The following is a 16,543-nucleotide window of genomic DNA, read 5'->3' as shown; positions in this document are numbered from 1 at the left end:
AGTCTTCCTCGTTTTGTCAGCTGTCCGGAAGTGACGAATAGACCGGAACTGGGGTATCCCTCGTGTAGTCTGCGGTGCTGCACAGGAGAAGACATGTCTGCTGCGCTGCTGAGGAAGGGGCTGGAGCTGCTGGGCTCTGATACTGGCGGTAAGAGGCCTATAATATAATACAGGGTCTCCCAACCAGGGAGGCTCCAGCTGTTGCAAAACTACAATTCCCAGAAACATTGGTATAATATATAAATATATATATATAACACACACACACACACACACACACACACACTTGGAGAGGTACCTGCATCTGTGCATCATGTAGTGTCACTTCTCCCAGCATGCATTGTTACTTGCAGGATGCCAGAGTATGCTGGGGATTGCAAAACTACAAATCCGGGCATGCTTGGAATTGTGGTTTTGCAACAGCTGGAGGCACCCTGGTTGGCAAATACTGGTATAATATATAAGCACACAAGTTTTGGATTGCCCTCTGGATGTTGCACAACTACAACTATCATCATGTCCTTATAGCCTATGAGGTGACCCAGGTTGGGAAACACTGGTCTATGTAATCTTCAGGGATGGCGCTATTCTATCTCCTTTATAGTCCCATACAGTATGAATGGAGCGACACCCCATTTGTCTGACCGTTTCCCTATTCAAACAGGGGACACAGGACTTCCCCTGAATTAGCAATTAGTCAGATCCCCCATTGATATACTAAGTATCACCTATCCAATTAATAGGCAATAAATTATTATTTGAATAACCCTTTAAAAGCAGTGTTTCACAACCAGTGTGTCTCCAGCTGTTGCAAAGCTACATCTCCCAGCATGTCTGGACAACTGAAGGCATGCTGGGGGTTCTAAATTTGCTAGAGCTGGAGGCACCCAGGTTGGGAAACACTGCTTAAAGGAGAACTCCAGAACAGAAAAATTGTCCACCATACTGCCGGCAGTAAAAAACAAAAAAAACATACCTTCCTTCGCTCCCCTGATGCCTCCGGAAACCCACTCGGGTCTCTGCCACGATCCTCTTCCTGGTTGCCGGTGGTTGGCAAGTCATACCGCACTCTAATTACCAGGTGCAGCGAAGTCCCGACTCGGCCGGCGATAGGCTGAGCAGCAAGGTGATGTTTTTGGCCCCGGAACCTGATGTTGGGGCCGAAAACATCACCCTGCCGCTCAGCCTATTGCCGGCCGAGTCAGGACTTCGCTGCGGCCGGTGATTGGCTGAGTGCAGTATGACTCGCCGACCACCGGCAATCAGGAAGAGGATTGCGGCGGAGACCGGAGTGGGTTTCCGGAGGCATCAGGGGAGTGAAGGAAGGTATGTATCTATTTTTTTACTGCCGGCAGAATGGAGGACAATTTATCTATTCTGGATTTCTACTGTAAAAGAATTAGTGTTATCAGTATAAACTTTTGACCTGTCGTCCAAGTTCTAATGCCCGCTGCGATCATGAGTTATACCCAGGTAAAATGAGTGGCAGTAAAGTGCCTGTCACCTCAGTCTCATTCACCCCATAGGCAAATGCAGTGAGCAAGTCAGGTTTGAGTGATAGCCCGGGAGTGAAGTTCACGCTGCCGCGCTCTTCACTGGGTTGTAACTTGCAATCACTGCGATCCAAACTTTTTACTTGTTTGGGCAATATGTCAAAAGTTATATGGTTGACATTGACACTTTGCAAAAAGACAATAAAAATAGTACTAATTATAATATTAATAATATACATTATTATCCACTATTATTTAGGGAGGTTGTCCCATCATGAACACTTAAACACTATCTACAGCAGTGGTCCTCAAACTGTGGCCCTCCAGATGATGGAAAACTACAACTCCCAGCATGCCTGGACAGCCGTTGGCTGTCCAGGCATGCTGGGAATTGTAGTTTTGCAACATCTGGAGGGCCACAGTTTGGGGATCACTGATCTACAGGATAGGGGATGACTATATGATCATAGGGGTCTGCTGGGACCGACCAAGATCTCAAGGAAAGGACTCCCAAAGCTTTGCTGTCACTAAAAACTACCAGGCCTGTCAAAAATTGTTGATCGGATTGGATTTATCCGGTCTTTCTCAGAGTGGCAACCAAATAGTAGTAATTTCTGATGAAGACTCAAATGAACAGTAAAAATATTAGCACAAATGTCAATAGCCTTTAACCCCTTAAGGACCAAGGACGTACCGGTACGTCCTTGGTCCTGCTCTCCTGATATAACACGGGGTTACACAGTAACCCCGCGTCATATCACGGCAGGCCCGGCGTCATAGTGAAGCCGGGACCCGCCTCTAATAGCGCGCAGCGCCGCGCGCTATTAACCCTTTAGCCGCGCGCTCAGAGCTGAGCCGTGCGGCTAAAAGCGAAACCGAAAGTGACCGGCTAGCTCAGTCGGGCTGTTCGGGATAGCCGCGGCTAATCGCGGCATCCCGAACAGCTGACAGGACAGCGGGAGGGCCCCTTCCTGCCTCCTCGCTGTCCGATCGCCGAATGACTGATCAGTGCCTGAGATCCAGGCACGAGCAGTCATGCGGCAGAATCGTTGATCACTGGTTTCTTATGAGAAACCAGTGATCAATGATGATCAGTGTGTGCAGTGTTATAGGTCCCTATGGGACCTATAACACTGCAAAAAAAAAATGAAAAAAAAAAGTGAATGAATATCATTTAACCCCTCCCCTATTAAAAGTTTTAATTACCCCCCTTTTCCCATGAAAAAAAAAAACACAGTGTAAATAAAAATAAACATATATGGTATCACCGCGTGCGGAAATGTCCGAATTATAAAAATATATCATTAATTAAACCGCTCGGTCAATGGCGTGCGCGCAAAAAAATTCCAAAGTCCGAAATAGCGCATTTTTGGTCACTTTTTATATCATTTAAAAATTAATAAAAAGCGATAAATAAGTCCTATCAATGCAAAAATGGTACCGTTAAAAACTTCAGATCACGGCGCAAAGAAATGAGCCTTCATACCGCCCCATACACGGAAAAATAAAAAAGTTATAGGGGTCAGAAGATGACAATTTTAAACGTATTAATTTTCCTGCATTTTTTCCAGAAGTCCCACAAAATCAAACCTATATAAGTAGGGTATCATTTTAATCGTATGGACCTACAGAATAAAGATAAGGTGTTATTTTTACCGAAAAATTTACTACGTAGAAACGGAAGCCCCAAAAAGTTACAAAACGGCGTTTTGTTTTTTTTTCAATTTTGTCGCACAATGATTTTTTTTTTCCGTTTCACCGTAGATTTTTGGGCAAAATGACTGACGTCATTACAAAGTAGAATTGGTGGCGCAAAAAATAAGCCATCATATGGATTTTTAGGTGCAAAATTGAGAGTTATGATTTTTTAAAGGCAAGGAGCAAAAAATGAAAATGCAAAAACGGAAAAAAAAACGGTACTTAAGGGGTTAAGTATCTTTAACCAATGCACAATCCACCAGTAAGGCTATGTTTACATGGTGGAATGTCTGCACTGAACAGTTCTGTGCAGAACATGCAGCTGCTATGACCGCTTGGAAATGAGTTGTCTCCTAGATGAAAATGCATTTTTGTGTGTACTCCACAGAAAGGCTATGTCTATCAGGGGTGTGGAAATTTAATTAAAAAACTACTTGTCCACGGGAGTGAAACAGAGCAAAATCTACTTGTCACTCATGACGATCCGCTTCTCCGGGCCAATTTTTTCTTTTACACTCTCGTTTTTTCCTCCTCGCCCTATAATAGCCATAACTAATTACTATAATGATACCTTTTAATTTTTCCATAACATATTCTCCGAACCAAAATCAAAAATATTGGTGAAGTGAAATTGAAATAGTAAAATATAATTTTGCAGATTTGGTGGTTTTCTTTTCTACGCCATTTACCTTGTGGTTGAACTAACCTGTTATATTGATAGTTTAGAACGGCCTGATTACAGTGATACCAGATTTGTATAGTTTCCGTCATGTTTTACAAAAAAAAAAAAAAAAACTTCTGTACTTTTTTTTTTTATTGCAATTTTCTGACCCCTGTAGCTTTAAAAAAAATAAAAATAAAAAAAAATACGCATACCAGGCTGTATGAGGGCTCATTTTTTGTGCCATAAACAGTTTTTTGTATCTGTATCATTTTGGTATTGATCTGACTTTTTAATAGCTTTTAACTTTTTTGGGGGATATTATAAAAATTGCAATTCTGTGGTTTTGATATATATATTTTTTTTATACATTAACGTAATTTACTGTACGGGATACATAATGTTATATTTTAATAGTTCGTACAATTACGCATGCAGCGATACCTAATGTTTATTTTTATTATGTTTACATGTTTTTATATAGGAAAAGTGCTTGATTTGAACTTTTAATATGGAAGGGGTTAATGTGTATCTTTTAAACTTTTATTAAACATTTATTTCACACTTTATTAGTCCCTTAGTTGACTTTTATGAGGAATCATTAGATTCCTCATACAGATCAATAGAGTTCTATTGAACTCCTTTGATCTGTGTGCTCTGCGCTCCATTGATAGAGCCTAGTCCAGCCAGGTTCTATCAATGACAGAGCCACGGACACCAGGGAAGCTGAGGTAAGCCCTCCGGCTACCTCTTTACTGGATCGCTCCCCTGGGGTTGTGCTTCGGGGGGGGGGGGGGGGGGAATCCACTCCACTACCCACCAGGGAGCATTCACATGTCCCTTTTAGACGACACTGTCAGCTTTGACAGCGGCTATCTAAAGGGTTAATAGCCAGCCGCAACGATCGAGATCGCCACATGCTGGCTATTAGCGGCGGCCCCCGGCTACTGAAATCAGCTGGGAGCTGCATAGTAAGGAGCGGGCTGGAGTTGGGAACCCGCTCCATACTCCCCCGTGAGCGCCGCCTTGCTTGTCAGGGGCTTTCAGGTCCAGCTTGCTTGCCCGAAGCAGGGCTATGGACATGAAAAATTCACCTGCCCGGTGCCCAGAACTGCATGTCCCGGGCGTCAGTTGATACAAATTTCACATCCCTGGTCTATTCTTTCTGCGGAATCCAGAATCGGGATTTCTGCCTTGTGCACAGAGCAGCAGAATCTCATTGAAATCAATGGGATTCTGTTACAGTGGAATTCTTCTGCAGAATTCTGCACGGAAATTCCATTGTGTGAACACAGCCTTAAGTGTAATCCATGACTTTTATTAGCTCAGTCCTTTACATGCAATCTAGTAGACAGTGGGGAGGATGCTTGTAGGGTAGCTTGGGCCCCATACTTACTGCACTGTTTCCACCTTTGATATTTCTGCCCCTGTGTTTGCTAATTTGTGTTGATTTCTAAAAACATAATGGCCCTGATATGTCAATCCTGTTTGATTTGACCAATCGCAGCTCAAGTTTCATTTCTCAAGTTGCTCCAGTAAAATAAACGCTGAGCTGTAATTGGTTCTTACGGGCAAGTCAAAGGCAAATTGGTAAAATTCAGTTTGGTATATCTTTGCTATTTTGCTATTTTCTTCAGCAATATGTTCACGTGTTTTTAGTATTGACCCTGGTGGGTGAAGTCACCTGTTATGCCTGCTGTTTCCTCTTATTAGATTTGTGTTAGTATGTACCTGTATTTGACTGATTAGACATAATAGCATACGCTCCCTTCTGGTTGTGGGGCAGGGCAGGAAGATTAGTGCCATCACTTTGGTCCTAACTTGCAGATAGTGTTTTATTTTTATTTATTTTTTCTCCCTCTTACATTATTCTCTACTTTTCCTTTATCAGGTGTAAAGAAAAGACCCAAACGCAACAATCCCCAGGCTTCCTTAAGTAGTCACAAGACAGGAATGAAGAAACAGCGGCGGAAACTGAAGCGGCAAGGAACACCCCAAAACCAGAGAGCATCAGCCAAAGACCGAGTGATCCGATCAGCAGTGGGTGAGGATCCTGCAAGACAAGCCACTTGTAATGTGCAGTGTCTGCTGGTTGTCACTTCCTATAGTAAAGGCTATTGTGAACCCAAATCATATGTAAATAATCTATGCATTTAAAGGGGTTGCCAGCAAAAACTTTTTTTTCTTCTTCTTAATGGGGTATTCCCGTGGAAAACATTTTTTTTAAATCAACTGGTGCCAGAAAGTTAAACAGATTTGTAAATTACTTCTATTAAAAAATCTTAATCCTTCCAGTACTTTTTAGGGGCTATATACTACAGAAGAAATGCTTTTCTTTTTGGATTTCTCTGATGTCATGACCACAGTGCTCTCTGCTGACCTCTGCTGTCCATTTTTGGAACTGTCCAGAGCAGGAGAAAATCCCCATAGCAAACATATACTGCTCTGGACAGTTCCTAAAATGGACAGCAGAGGTCAGCAGAGAGCACTGTGGTCATGACATCAGAGAAATCCAAAAAGAAAAGAATTTCCTCTGTATTTCCTCTGTAGTATACAGCCCATAAAATGTATTGGAATGATTAAGATTTTTTAATAGAAGTAATTTACAAATCTAAAAAATTGAATAAAGGGCAGTGCAGCTCAATCAATAACTAGCCTGAGGTTAACTGGTATGGTCTAATTACCCCAAGACCACGAAATCTATAGAAAATTATATAATAAAGGAATTATATAACCAGTCCTCAAGGATAGTGAAAAGAAAAAAAGGGAGAAATAGCAAGGGGGAAAAGAAAAAAGAATAAAGAATAGTAATTGACAGATAAAAAATAATAATACACCAGATATAATGTCTAAAATAGTTACTAAAATAATTAAAATAATTAAAATATAGATAAAGAATACCTGCAAAATAAATAGCTTAAACAATGATAAACATTAATTAAATAGGAAAAATACTAAAACACCTGGGCAGGGCCCTTGCCCAGGTATTAAATTCTTATGCTTTATAAAAAAATAAGTAAAAATAATTGCCAACCTATGTAAAAAAATTGTTCATAAAAAATAGTACATGAATAGTTTCAATGTCAGCCAATATCCAGAATCAGTATGGTGATTGCAATCTGATTTAATAGCCACAAGGATTAGAATTGTTCATCACATACAGCTAGTGAGCTGTAATAGCAGCAAAGTGAAAGTAAAATGTCTATTAGATGTAGCAGATGAGCGATACAGTCGTGACAGTTGTAGCAATCATTTGAATTGTAACATTCACTTAGATAGAAGAGAGACGGTTACTATGAATGTAGATGGTAACAATATTCAGAGCGGTACCTTATTAGAAGTCTTCGCCGTGTTTCTTGGCAGCTGACTGGCTCCGGAGCGGCAAACTCCGGTGACTGTGATAGATCAGCGCCTGCACGGACTCAGGCAAGGGCAACCACCAACCTTGTATGGTTATAAGGGTTCCTCCAGAGAAATGCTGAAGTTGGTACACTGGCTCAAGATCATGCGGTGTTCATCTCTGTAACATAGAGAGCCGGCATCCGATATCAGAGGGTAAAGTGAATGTTCTTGCGCTTGGCACTGTTCGCCCGTCGGTCTCAAAAACAGCGAGCAGCTGGAGGCCGGCGTCCTCGTGGTGTGAATAGCGCGCTATTCACTGGTGGGCCGCAAATTTGGGTACTGCAGCGCTTACGAGGCGGTATCGGCTGATTAGGTGGCTGAGATTAGCAATATATGGTTATGGCAAATAGTAGTAAATCGAGGCTAAACGCGTTTCACCACTATTGTGGTATTCCTCAGTAGCCTTTATATATTAAAATAGGCACTTTTAATATATTAAGACTACTGAGGAATACCACAATAGTGGTGAAACGCGTTTAGCCTCGATTTACTACTATTTGCCATAACCATATATTGCTAATATCAGCCACCTAATCAGCCGATACCGCCTTGTAAGCGCTGCAGTACCCAAATCTGCGGCCCACCAGTGAATAGCGCGCTATTCACACCATGAGGACGCCGGCCTCCAGCTGCTCGCTGTTTTTGAGACCGACGGGCGAACAGTGCCAAGCGCAAGAACATTAACTTACCCTCTGATATCAGATGCCGGCTCTCTATGATACAGAGATGATGGTTGCCCTTGCCTGAGTCCGTGCAGGCGCTGATCTATCACAGTCACTGGAGTTTGCCGCTCCGGAGCCAGTCAGCTGCCAAGAAACACGGCGAAGACTTCTAATAAGGTACCGCTCTGAATATTGTTACCATCTACATTCATAGTAACCGTCTCTCTTCTATCTAAGTGAATGTTACAATTCAAATGATTGCTACAACTGTCACGACTGTATCGCTCATCTGCTACATCTAATAGACATTTTACTTTCACTTTGCTGCTATTACAGCTCACTAGCTGTATGTGATGAACAATTCTAATCCTTGTGGCTATTAAATCAGATTGCAATCACCATACTGCTATTGGATATTGGCTGACATTGAAACTATTCATGTACTATTTTTTATGAACAATTTTTTTACATAGGTTGGCAATTATTTTTACTTATTTTTTTTATAAAGCATAAGCATTTAATACCTGGGCAAGGGCCCTGCCCAGGTGTTTTAGTATTTTTCCTATTTAACCCCTTAAGGACGCTTGACGTAAATGTACGTCCTGGTGAGGTGGTACTTAACGCACCAGGACGTACATTTACATCCTAAGCATAACCGCGGGCATCGGAGCGATGCCCGTGTCATGCGCGGCTGATCCCGGCTGCTGATCGCAGCCAGGGACCCGCCGGCAATGGCCGACGCCCGCGATCTCGCGGGCGTCCGCCATTAACCCCTCAGGTGCCGGGATCAATACAGATCCCGGCATCTGCGGCAGTTCGCGATTTAAATGAACGATCGGATCGCCCGCAGCTCTGCTGCGGGGATCCGATCATTCATAACGCCGCACGGAGGTCCCCTCTCCTTCCTCCGTGCGGCTCCCGGCGTCTCCTGCTCTGGTCTGTGATCGAGCAGACCAGAGCAGGAGATGACCGATAATACTGATCTGTTCTATGTCCTATACATAGAACAGATCAGTATTAGCAATCATGGTATTGCTATGAATAGTCCCCTATGGGGACTATTCAAGTGTAAAAAAAAATGTAAAAGTAAAAAAAAAGTGAAAAATCCCCTCCCCAATAAAAAAGTAAAACGTCCGTTTTTTCCTATTTTACCCCCAAAAAGCGTAAAAAACATTTTTTATAGACATATTTGGTATCGCCGCGTGCGTAAATGTCCGAACTATTAAAATAAAATGTTAATGATCCCGTACGGTGAACGGCGTGAACGAAAAAAAATTAAAAAAAAGTCCAAAATTCCTACTTTTTTAATACATTTTATTAAAAAAAAAATATATTAAAAGTTTTTTATATGCAAATGTGGTATCAAAAAAAAGTACAGATCATGGCGCAAAAAATGAGCACCTGTTGATTTAAAAAAAAATAAAAAATAATAATAATAATAATTTACACGGGAGTACCCCTTTAAATGTGCCCTGACTGCACATTTAAAGCATACTTATAAGCTATACTTATTTCCCCTGCAGCGGCCAGTAATTGGCTGAGCCTCAATGTTTCATACCAACCTCCGCACCAGAAAGTGAAGTGTAGAGGGGACTGGGTGTTGGTGTTGGCATGACACATTGTTACTGCCCGCACCAGTGTTCTGCCTCAGCCAGTGATTGGCTTAGCAGCAATGTGATGTATTGACCACAGCACCAGGAAGTGCTGCGAAGCAGAGACCACAATATCATGCAGCACGGGAGGTAAGTGTAGGATTTTTTTAACTTTTAGCAGACGGCCTGGATACATTTATGAATAGTGTTTACCAGGCAACCCCTTCACCTGAGCCACAGTTTCCCAACCAGGCTGCCTCCAGCTGTTGCAAAACTACAACTCACAACATGCCCAGACAGCTTTTCATGCTGGGAGTTGTAGTTTTGCAACAGCTGGAGGCACCCTGGTTGGGAAACAGTGGCCTAAGCTAAGAAGGCATTCCAGGCATTGGTTGTGTGTAGTGATGCACCGAAAGGGAAATTTTGGACCGGAACTGAAAATTTTGGCTGTGCTTGGCCAAACAATGAAACTAAAAATACATTGCCCCGCCCACTCTTTATTTTTTTTATTTTATTTTTTCCCCCATTTAGTTTTTGTAAAATTGTATTATCATAATTCTTTAGTTACTGATGTACTGTACTTCGGAACACATACTAGGTGACATCGGAACACATACGGGGTGGCTATAGATGGTACTGGCCAGGCTTGGAGCCACAGCACTGCCACTTACATTGACTCCAGGACACACTATAGGGGTACACACCTATCTGGTTGCTATGGGCAACTACTTCATTTTTCCTCAGCACATTCCGATAAATCTCCCCCTTATATCTTAAAAAAAAATAAAAAAAATCAGTATGCTTAAAATGTTCTCTTCTGACCCCTATAACTTTATTATTTTTCCCATATATGGGCTCATGTTTTCCAAAGGGTGCCTCCAGTTGTTGCAAAACTACAACTCCTAGCATGCCCAGACAGCCAAGGCTGTAGGGCATGCTGGGAGTTGTAGTTTTGTAACAGCTGGAGACACACAGATGTCAAATTTTTTACTTGTAGATACTGATCAATGCTATGCTATAAAAGCCTATAGTATAGCACTGGTCAGTGTTATCGGCACTCCATTGCCACAGGCTGCTAAGGCCTGCATTATTGGAGCCCTGAACACACAGGACGGACGAAGGTAGGGAACCTCCGCCCATCTTCTCAGCTGATCGGGACCCCGCGGGTGTCCTGATCAGCTCCACTGAGCTACCTCAGATTGCTTTCGGCATTTTAGATGCCGCAATCAACTTTGATTGCGGCGTTTAAAAGGTTGATACCGGACATCACATGGGTCAGTGATGTTCGGCATTAGCCAGTATGAAGTGAGCTCAGCTCCTGAGCTCGCTTTATACGCCCACTGCACAGCAGCAGTATATACACACGGCAGTCAGCCGTGTAAGGGTTAAGTCACCTCCTCCCAGCGCTCGACACTGCTGGGGAGAGTGACAGTGGGGCCATGACAGAGGGCCTGGACTGCACTGTGCCGCACAAGACCGGGGGGTGGGGCCTGGACCATGCTGTACGAGACCTGGGGGGGGGGGGGGATCTGGACCGCGCTGCACATGACCTGGGGAAGAGGGGGGCCTTGACCTCACCGCCACACGAGACAGGGGGCTGTTCTGCACCTCACACCGGGGAGGGTATAAGTTGAAAGCCATGCCCCTATTTTAGGCCACTCCCAACAAAATTTATCTGCAGGAAATTCCCTTAGCCAAAAGGGGCATTTTTTGGCCGATAATCTTCGGCAGCTGAAATTTTGGTGCATCCCTAGTTGTGAGAGTCTAAATGATTGGCAGATCTTGATATTATACGCTCATGTTGGGAAATGTTTCCTTTAATTTTGTGGAAGGACACCTAACCCTTCTAAGGGGAACATTACAGTACAGTGATACTTCTTTGAGAAAACCATGCAAAATTGCATTGAAAAGTGTTTATGGGGGTGGTCTTTTTAAATATAGTGGTTACTATGCATAATGTATGGAGGATTGAAAATTGGTCATAGAAAATCTGGTGGGGATGATTCTCTGGAGAGGTTTCATTGTAAGGCCGCATTCACGTTGCCGTTGGACCAACCGGACCCTGAGAGAGACGGAAGACAAGGTCAATGGGAACCTAGCCTAAAGGAGTTTAATTAGGCAGGATAGTTGCATTGCAGGATTCTAGTATATATCGTTTGGTGTTGTGGGCAGCATGCTCAATAACATTTAACACAACCTAGATAACTCTATCCTATGACCTTATTATTAAAGGTGTTCTGTGATGCAGTAAAGCGTATCCCCTATCCGAAGGAGACGACCCTCCCCCACGATAACGTGGATACTTTGTTAGACTGACAGCGAGCTCTACTCTTTAAAAGAGTTCTGTGGTGCAGTAAATCTTATCCCCTATCCAAAGGATAGAGGATAAGTGTTAGATCACAGGGGGTCCAACCACTAGGACCCCCTGCGATCTCCTGCATGGCACCCCAGCTCTCCCCAGGAAGGTAGCGTGTGGACCCCAGCACAAAGCGGAAGCAGACACGCTCCATGGAAAAGCCAGAGATACCCGGCTCTCCTTTAGAGTAACATGGAGGGGACGTGCCGCCAGGGTGCCATGCAGAGTGGGCGGACCCCCTGCAATCTGACGCTTTGGATAGGGCATAAGTTTTACTGAACCACAGTACTCCTATAAAAAGTGCTGCTCGCTGTCAGTGCCAAGTATCCACGTGTGATTTGCCAAAAGCAACATTTACAGGTAAAGTAACTAAAAAGGTTCTGTTAATGAAATATCTGGTTATAATACACCTCAGTGGAAAAAGGTAGCTGCCTTGTAATATAAAACTTAATATGTAAACATTTAAAAGCAGGTTTTAGTTTTGACATTACGCTTTGCATATGAATTTAAACTTTTCCCTCTTCCCTTTTACAAAAAGTAAGAGGAAACCGTGCCCATGAAGGGTTTGTTTCACCTCAATCATCTTTTTATTCTGAATTCCGTCCATTGATCAGCTGATCGGCACAGTCAGGATTCAGAACCCCCTTGGGGTATTTATACATCTCTCCTGTAGCATTCTTCTCTGTAAGAGCTGGAGCTGCCCTTTCTGAAAGGCTTTTCGTTTTCTCTGATGTATAATGTATTTTCTTTTTATAGAGGAGTATAAGAAGCAGATCGCACAGGATCATCTTGCACAGAACCTCAAGTACATGTTTGCATCACAAGCTGTGACCAATAAAGTCTCTTGCAGCAAGGTGAGTGGATTGTAGGAAAGAAACCTCTTTTATAGTTGATTGAATCCTTTTACCATGTTAAAATGTAATATTACTTCTTTCCTATCTGCAAGGGCCCATTCACACTATGTATTTTTCTAGTTCCACTTCAGTAAAGACTGTGCAGCAGCCTCCCATTGTTTTCAGTGGGATTCTGCTGCATAATTCACACTACACTCCCCTCTTTCTTTCTTCGGCATCATCAGACCCCTTCCCTTTCTCCGCTCTCACTACTCACTATGGACAAGATGGCCAGAGACCTCCTCAAGCGGCACGTTCCGTGCCGCTTGAGGAGGTCTCTGGCCATCTTCTCCGTTTCTGTTCATTTCACCAGCAGCCTTCTCAAGCATTCATTCATCATATACACCTCACCTATCAGGTAGGTGTATATTTCCATTATTTGGTACCATTTTCCTGTCTACCCCATTGCAGTTTACCCCACACAGCACGCACTCTTATTTAACTTTTAAGCTCTCATCCATTTCTGTATACGGGGAAAACGTACGAGAGTGCAGCAGCAGAGTGGACATATTTCCACACCCTCCAGCGCTTGTGTATATACCGTATTTATCGGGGTATACCACGCACCGGCCTATAACACGCACCCTCATTTTACCAAGGATATCCTTGGTAAAATGAGGGTGCGTGTGTGTGTGCATGCGTATACCCTGATACACTGTTTCTGACCCCGCAGAAGCCCCCAGGAAAGGCAGGGGGAGAGAGGCCGTCGCTGCCGGCTTCTCTCCCCCTGCCTTTCTTGGGGTCTAGAGCCCTGCTGCTGCCGCTTCTCTTCCCCCTGGCTATCAGTGCCGCTGCCCTATTGCCTCCCCCATCCCCGGTTTTGATTACCTGTTGCCGGGGTCGGGTCCGCGGTTCTTCTGGCTCCGATGTGGCGTCTATGCTTCGTTGCTGTGTGCTGCGAGGCGCAATGACGAGTGACGCGACGTCACTCGTCATTGCGTAGCGCCGTGCATAGCAACAACGCATAGATGCCACACCGGAGCCAGAAGAACCGCGGACCGGAGCCAGAAGCACCGCGGACCTGACCCCAGCAACAGGTAATCATAAAACCGGGGATGGGGGAGGCAATGGGGCAGCGGCGCCGGCAGTCTCTGGACCCCAGGAAAGGCAGGGGCAGAGAAGCGGGTGGCGGCGGAGGTCTCTGGACCTGCAAAAGCCGCTGCAGTTCATTGATTTAAAGTGCCCGCTTTAAATCATTCAACTGCAGCGGCTTATCGGCGTATAACACGCAGATAGACTTTAGGCAAAAAAATTTAGCCTAAAAAATGTTATACGCTGATAAATACGGTATATTTTATCTGAATTAAAACGTAGTTGATATAATATAAAATTCACACTACAGTTGATCTGCGACAGAAATGCCAGACCCTAAAAGAATAAACATGTTTATTCTTTAGGCAAATTGCGCTTGGAAATCTTTTGCAGTCTCTGGAGAATTTCAAGCATTTTCGAGCAGTCTTATTCTTATTCTGCCGCTGTCTGCTACATATGGAATCTCTGCTCTGAATGTCTCTGGCAGAGATGCCGTAGTGTGAATGCCCTCTAAGTACCAAGGCTACATGTGACATCTTTTGGTATTCAGAATTCTTCATGTATATATTAATAATACAGATCCTGACTCAGCACTGTGGACGGAAAGCGAAAGACCAAGTCGTGGAAAAGCAGAAGGTGGTGCAAGAGAAGTCTGTGTTTACAGATCGGGACTTCCAAAAGTTTCAGAAGGAATATTTTGGAACAAGATAGCAGGAGAGGAGGAGACACTGGTATATTGGCTTATTACCTGCTGCTTGGATTTATTGTATTGTAAAATGGGATCAGAAAGGACTCAAAACTGCGGCGGAGCGTACTGTGCCAGCCTCTACGGTGACATATTGGACTGAATTGCTCTATAAACTGCCATCACTATATAATTTATGGCTGTGGTCTCCAACCTGCGGACCTCCAGATGTTGCAGAACTACAACTCCCAGCATGCCCGGACAGCCAACGGCTGTCCGGGCATGCTGGGAGTTGTAGTTTTGCAACATCTGGAGGTCCGCAGGTTGAAGCCCACTGATCTATGGTATAAACTGGGAAAATCATGGAAAGAGATGTACTCAATGCACTAAAAAGAGCAAAGGGTGGAAGACGAGAGATGAAGAGGGATACCTGATAGCATAATAATGGTTGAGACAAAGATTGCTCATGTATTAAAGGGATACTACAGTGGGAATTTTTTTTTTTTCGAATGAACTGGTGTCAAAAGGTTAAACAGATTTGTAAATTACTTATATTAAAAATCTTAATCCTTCCAGTACTTATCAGGTGCTGTATACTACAGAGGAAGTTGAGTTGTTTTTTTTCTGTCTGTCCACAGTGCTCTCTGCTGACACCTCTGTCCACGTCAGGAACTGTCCAGAGCAGAATCAAATCCCTATAGCAAACTTCTCCTGTTTCGGGAAGTTCTTGACATGGACAGAGGTGTCAGCAGAGAGCAGTGTGGTCAGACAGAAAAGAACTACACAACTTCCTCTGGAGCATACAGCAGCTGATAAGTCCTGGAAAGATTAAGATTTTTTTAATAGAAGTAATTTACAAATCTGTAATACTTTCTGGCACCAGTTGATTTGAAAAAAAATTGTTTTCCACCGGAGTACCCCTTTAATAAAGGGGTATGCAGGATTACAAAAAATAGTGTTTTCTTCCAAAAATAGCATGACCCCTGTTCTCAGGTTGTGACTGGTATTGTGGCCCAGTTTCATTGAAGTATATAGAGCCAGGTTGTAATACCACACACAACCTGAGACCAGGCATGGCACTGCTTTTGGAAGAAATCAGCTCTGTTTTTCTGTTCATGAATAAGCCTTTTAACTCTTTGTGAACAGTTCTGTACAAGAAAAACTTACTTTGTCACTGATTCTCACATTTACAGCATTTCTACACACCTTATTACAATAAAAATGCATAGAGTAAAAAAAACAATTGTCCAGGACTACTGCTGGTCTTATGTGTGTCTGACAATGGAAGGGAAAATGTCGGCATGTGGAAATCTACGTTTTGATTGTAGAAATCTCTCATCTTAGGGAAAATGTGACAATAAGTAGCGAAAGCGTTTTTGTCAAAATTCGAATCTCTTTCTGGAAACCACAGAAAACCTGTTAAGTTACATTCGTTTAGTGTCCTGCCCTATAACAGCGTTGTGCTTTTTACAGTATTTTCCTCCAGAACTGCACTTTTAGAAAGAGGCATGGACTCAAGGGACAGGGACATAATACTCCCCCACTATAAAGCATTGGTACGGCCTCACCTGGAATATGCTGTTCAGTTTTGGTCACCTGTCCATAAAAGGGACACTGCGGAGTTGGAAAGGGTGCAGAGACGCGCGACTAAACTAATATGGGGCATGGAACATCTTAGCTATGAAGAGCGATTAGAGGAGTTACAATTGTTTAGTCTTGAGAAGAGACGTTTAAGGGGGGGATATGATAAACGTATATAAGTATATTAATGGCCCATACAAAAAATATGGAGAAAAACTGTTCCAGGTTAAACCCCCTCAACGGACGAGGGGGCACTCCCTCCGTCTGGAGAAGAAAAGGTTTAGTCTAAAGGGGCGACACGCCTTCTTTACCGAGAGGACTGTGAACTTATGGAACAGTCTACCTCAGGAACTGGTCACAGCAGGAAAAATAAACAGCTTTAAAACAGGGTTAGATACATTCCTGGAACAAAATAACATTAATGCTTATGCAGAATTATAAAACTACATCCCTTCCCCTTATCCCCTTACACCCTTCCCTTCCCTGGT

At 43.4% G+C, this 16,543-nt stretch overlaps 1 protein-coding gene across 2 annotated transcripts; it reads left to right on the top strand.

Moving 5' to 3' along the window:
* The first annotated feature begins 2 nt into the window (after positions 1–2).
* On the top strand, positions 3–15,249 carry RPS19BP1 (ribosomal protein S19 binding protein 1). 2 transcript variants are annotated; one of them, XR_008844868.1, is made up of 5 exons: positions 3–148; positions 5,744–5,896; positions 12,621–12,718; positions 14,369–14,679; positions 14,790–15,249. XR_008844868.1 is itself a non-coding variant. In XM_056523911.1 (4 exons), exons 1-4 carry the CDS (start codon positions 94–96, stop codon positions 14,498–14,500), a joined length of 438 nt encoding a protein of 145 aa, XP_056379886.1. In that variant the 5' UTR covers positions 3–93; the 3' UTR covers positions 14,501–15,249. The 2 variants fall into 2 exon arrangements, 1 of the variants encoding a protein (XP_056379886.1); XM_056523911.1 differs by having other exon boundaries at positions 14,369–15,249.
* Positions 15,250–16,543: the final 1,294 nt, after the last annotated feature.

The sequence above is a fragment of the Hyla sarda genome, chromosome 6 (assembly GCF_029499605.1).
Source record: "Hyla sarda isolate aHylSar1 chromosome 6, aHylSar1.hap1, whole genome shotgun sequence".
NCBI classification, from domain to species: Eukaryota; Metazoa; Chordata; class Amphibia; order Anura; family Hylidae; genus Hyla; species Hyla sarda.
Note: the sequence above shows the minus strand (reverse complement) of the source record. Positions and strands in the feature narration are given on the sequence as shown.

What these genes read in the sequence shown, in the direction of transcription:
- RPS19BP1 (XM_056523911.1), top strand. Translation starts at nt 94, where the DNA reads ATGTCTGCTGCGCTGCTGAGGAAGGGGCTGGAGCTGCTGGGCTCTGAT. An exon ending in AGTGATCCGATCAGCAGTGG is followed by an intron (nt 5,897 to 12,620) that starts GTGAGGATCCTG and finishes TTCTTTTTATAG; the next exon opens with AGGAGTATAAGAAGCAGATC. An exon ending in ATAAAGTCTCTTGCAGCAAG is followed by an intron (nt 12,719 to 14,368) that starts GTGAGTGGATTG and finishes TTAATAATACAG; the next exon opens with ATCCTGACTCAGCACTGTGG.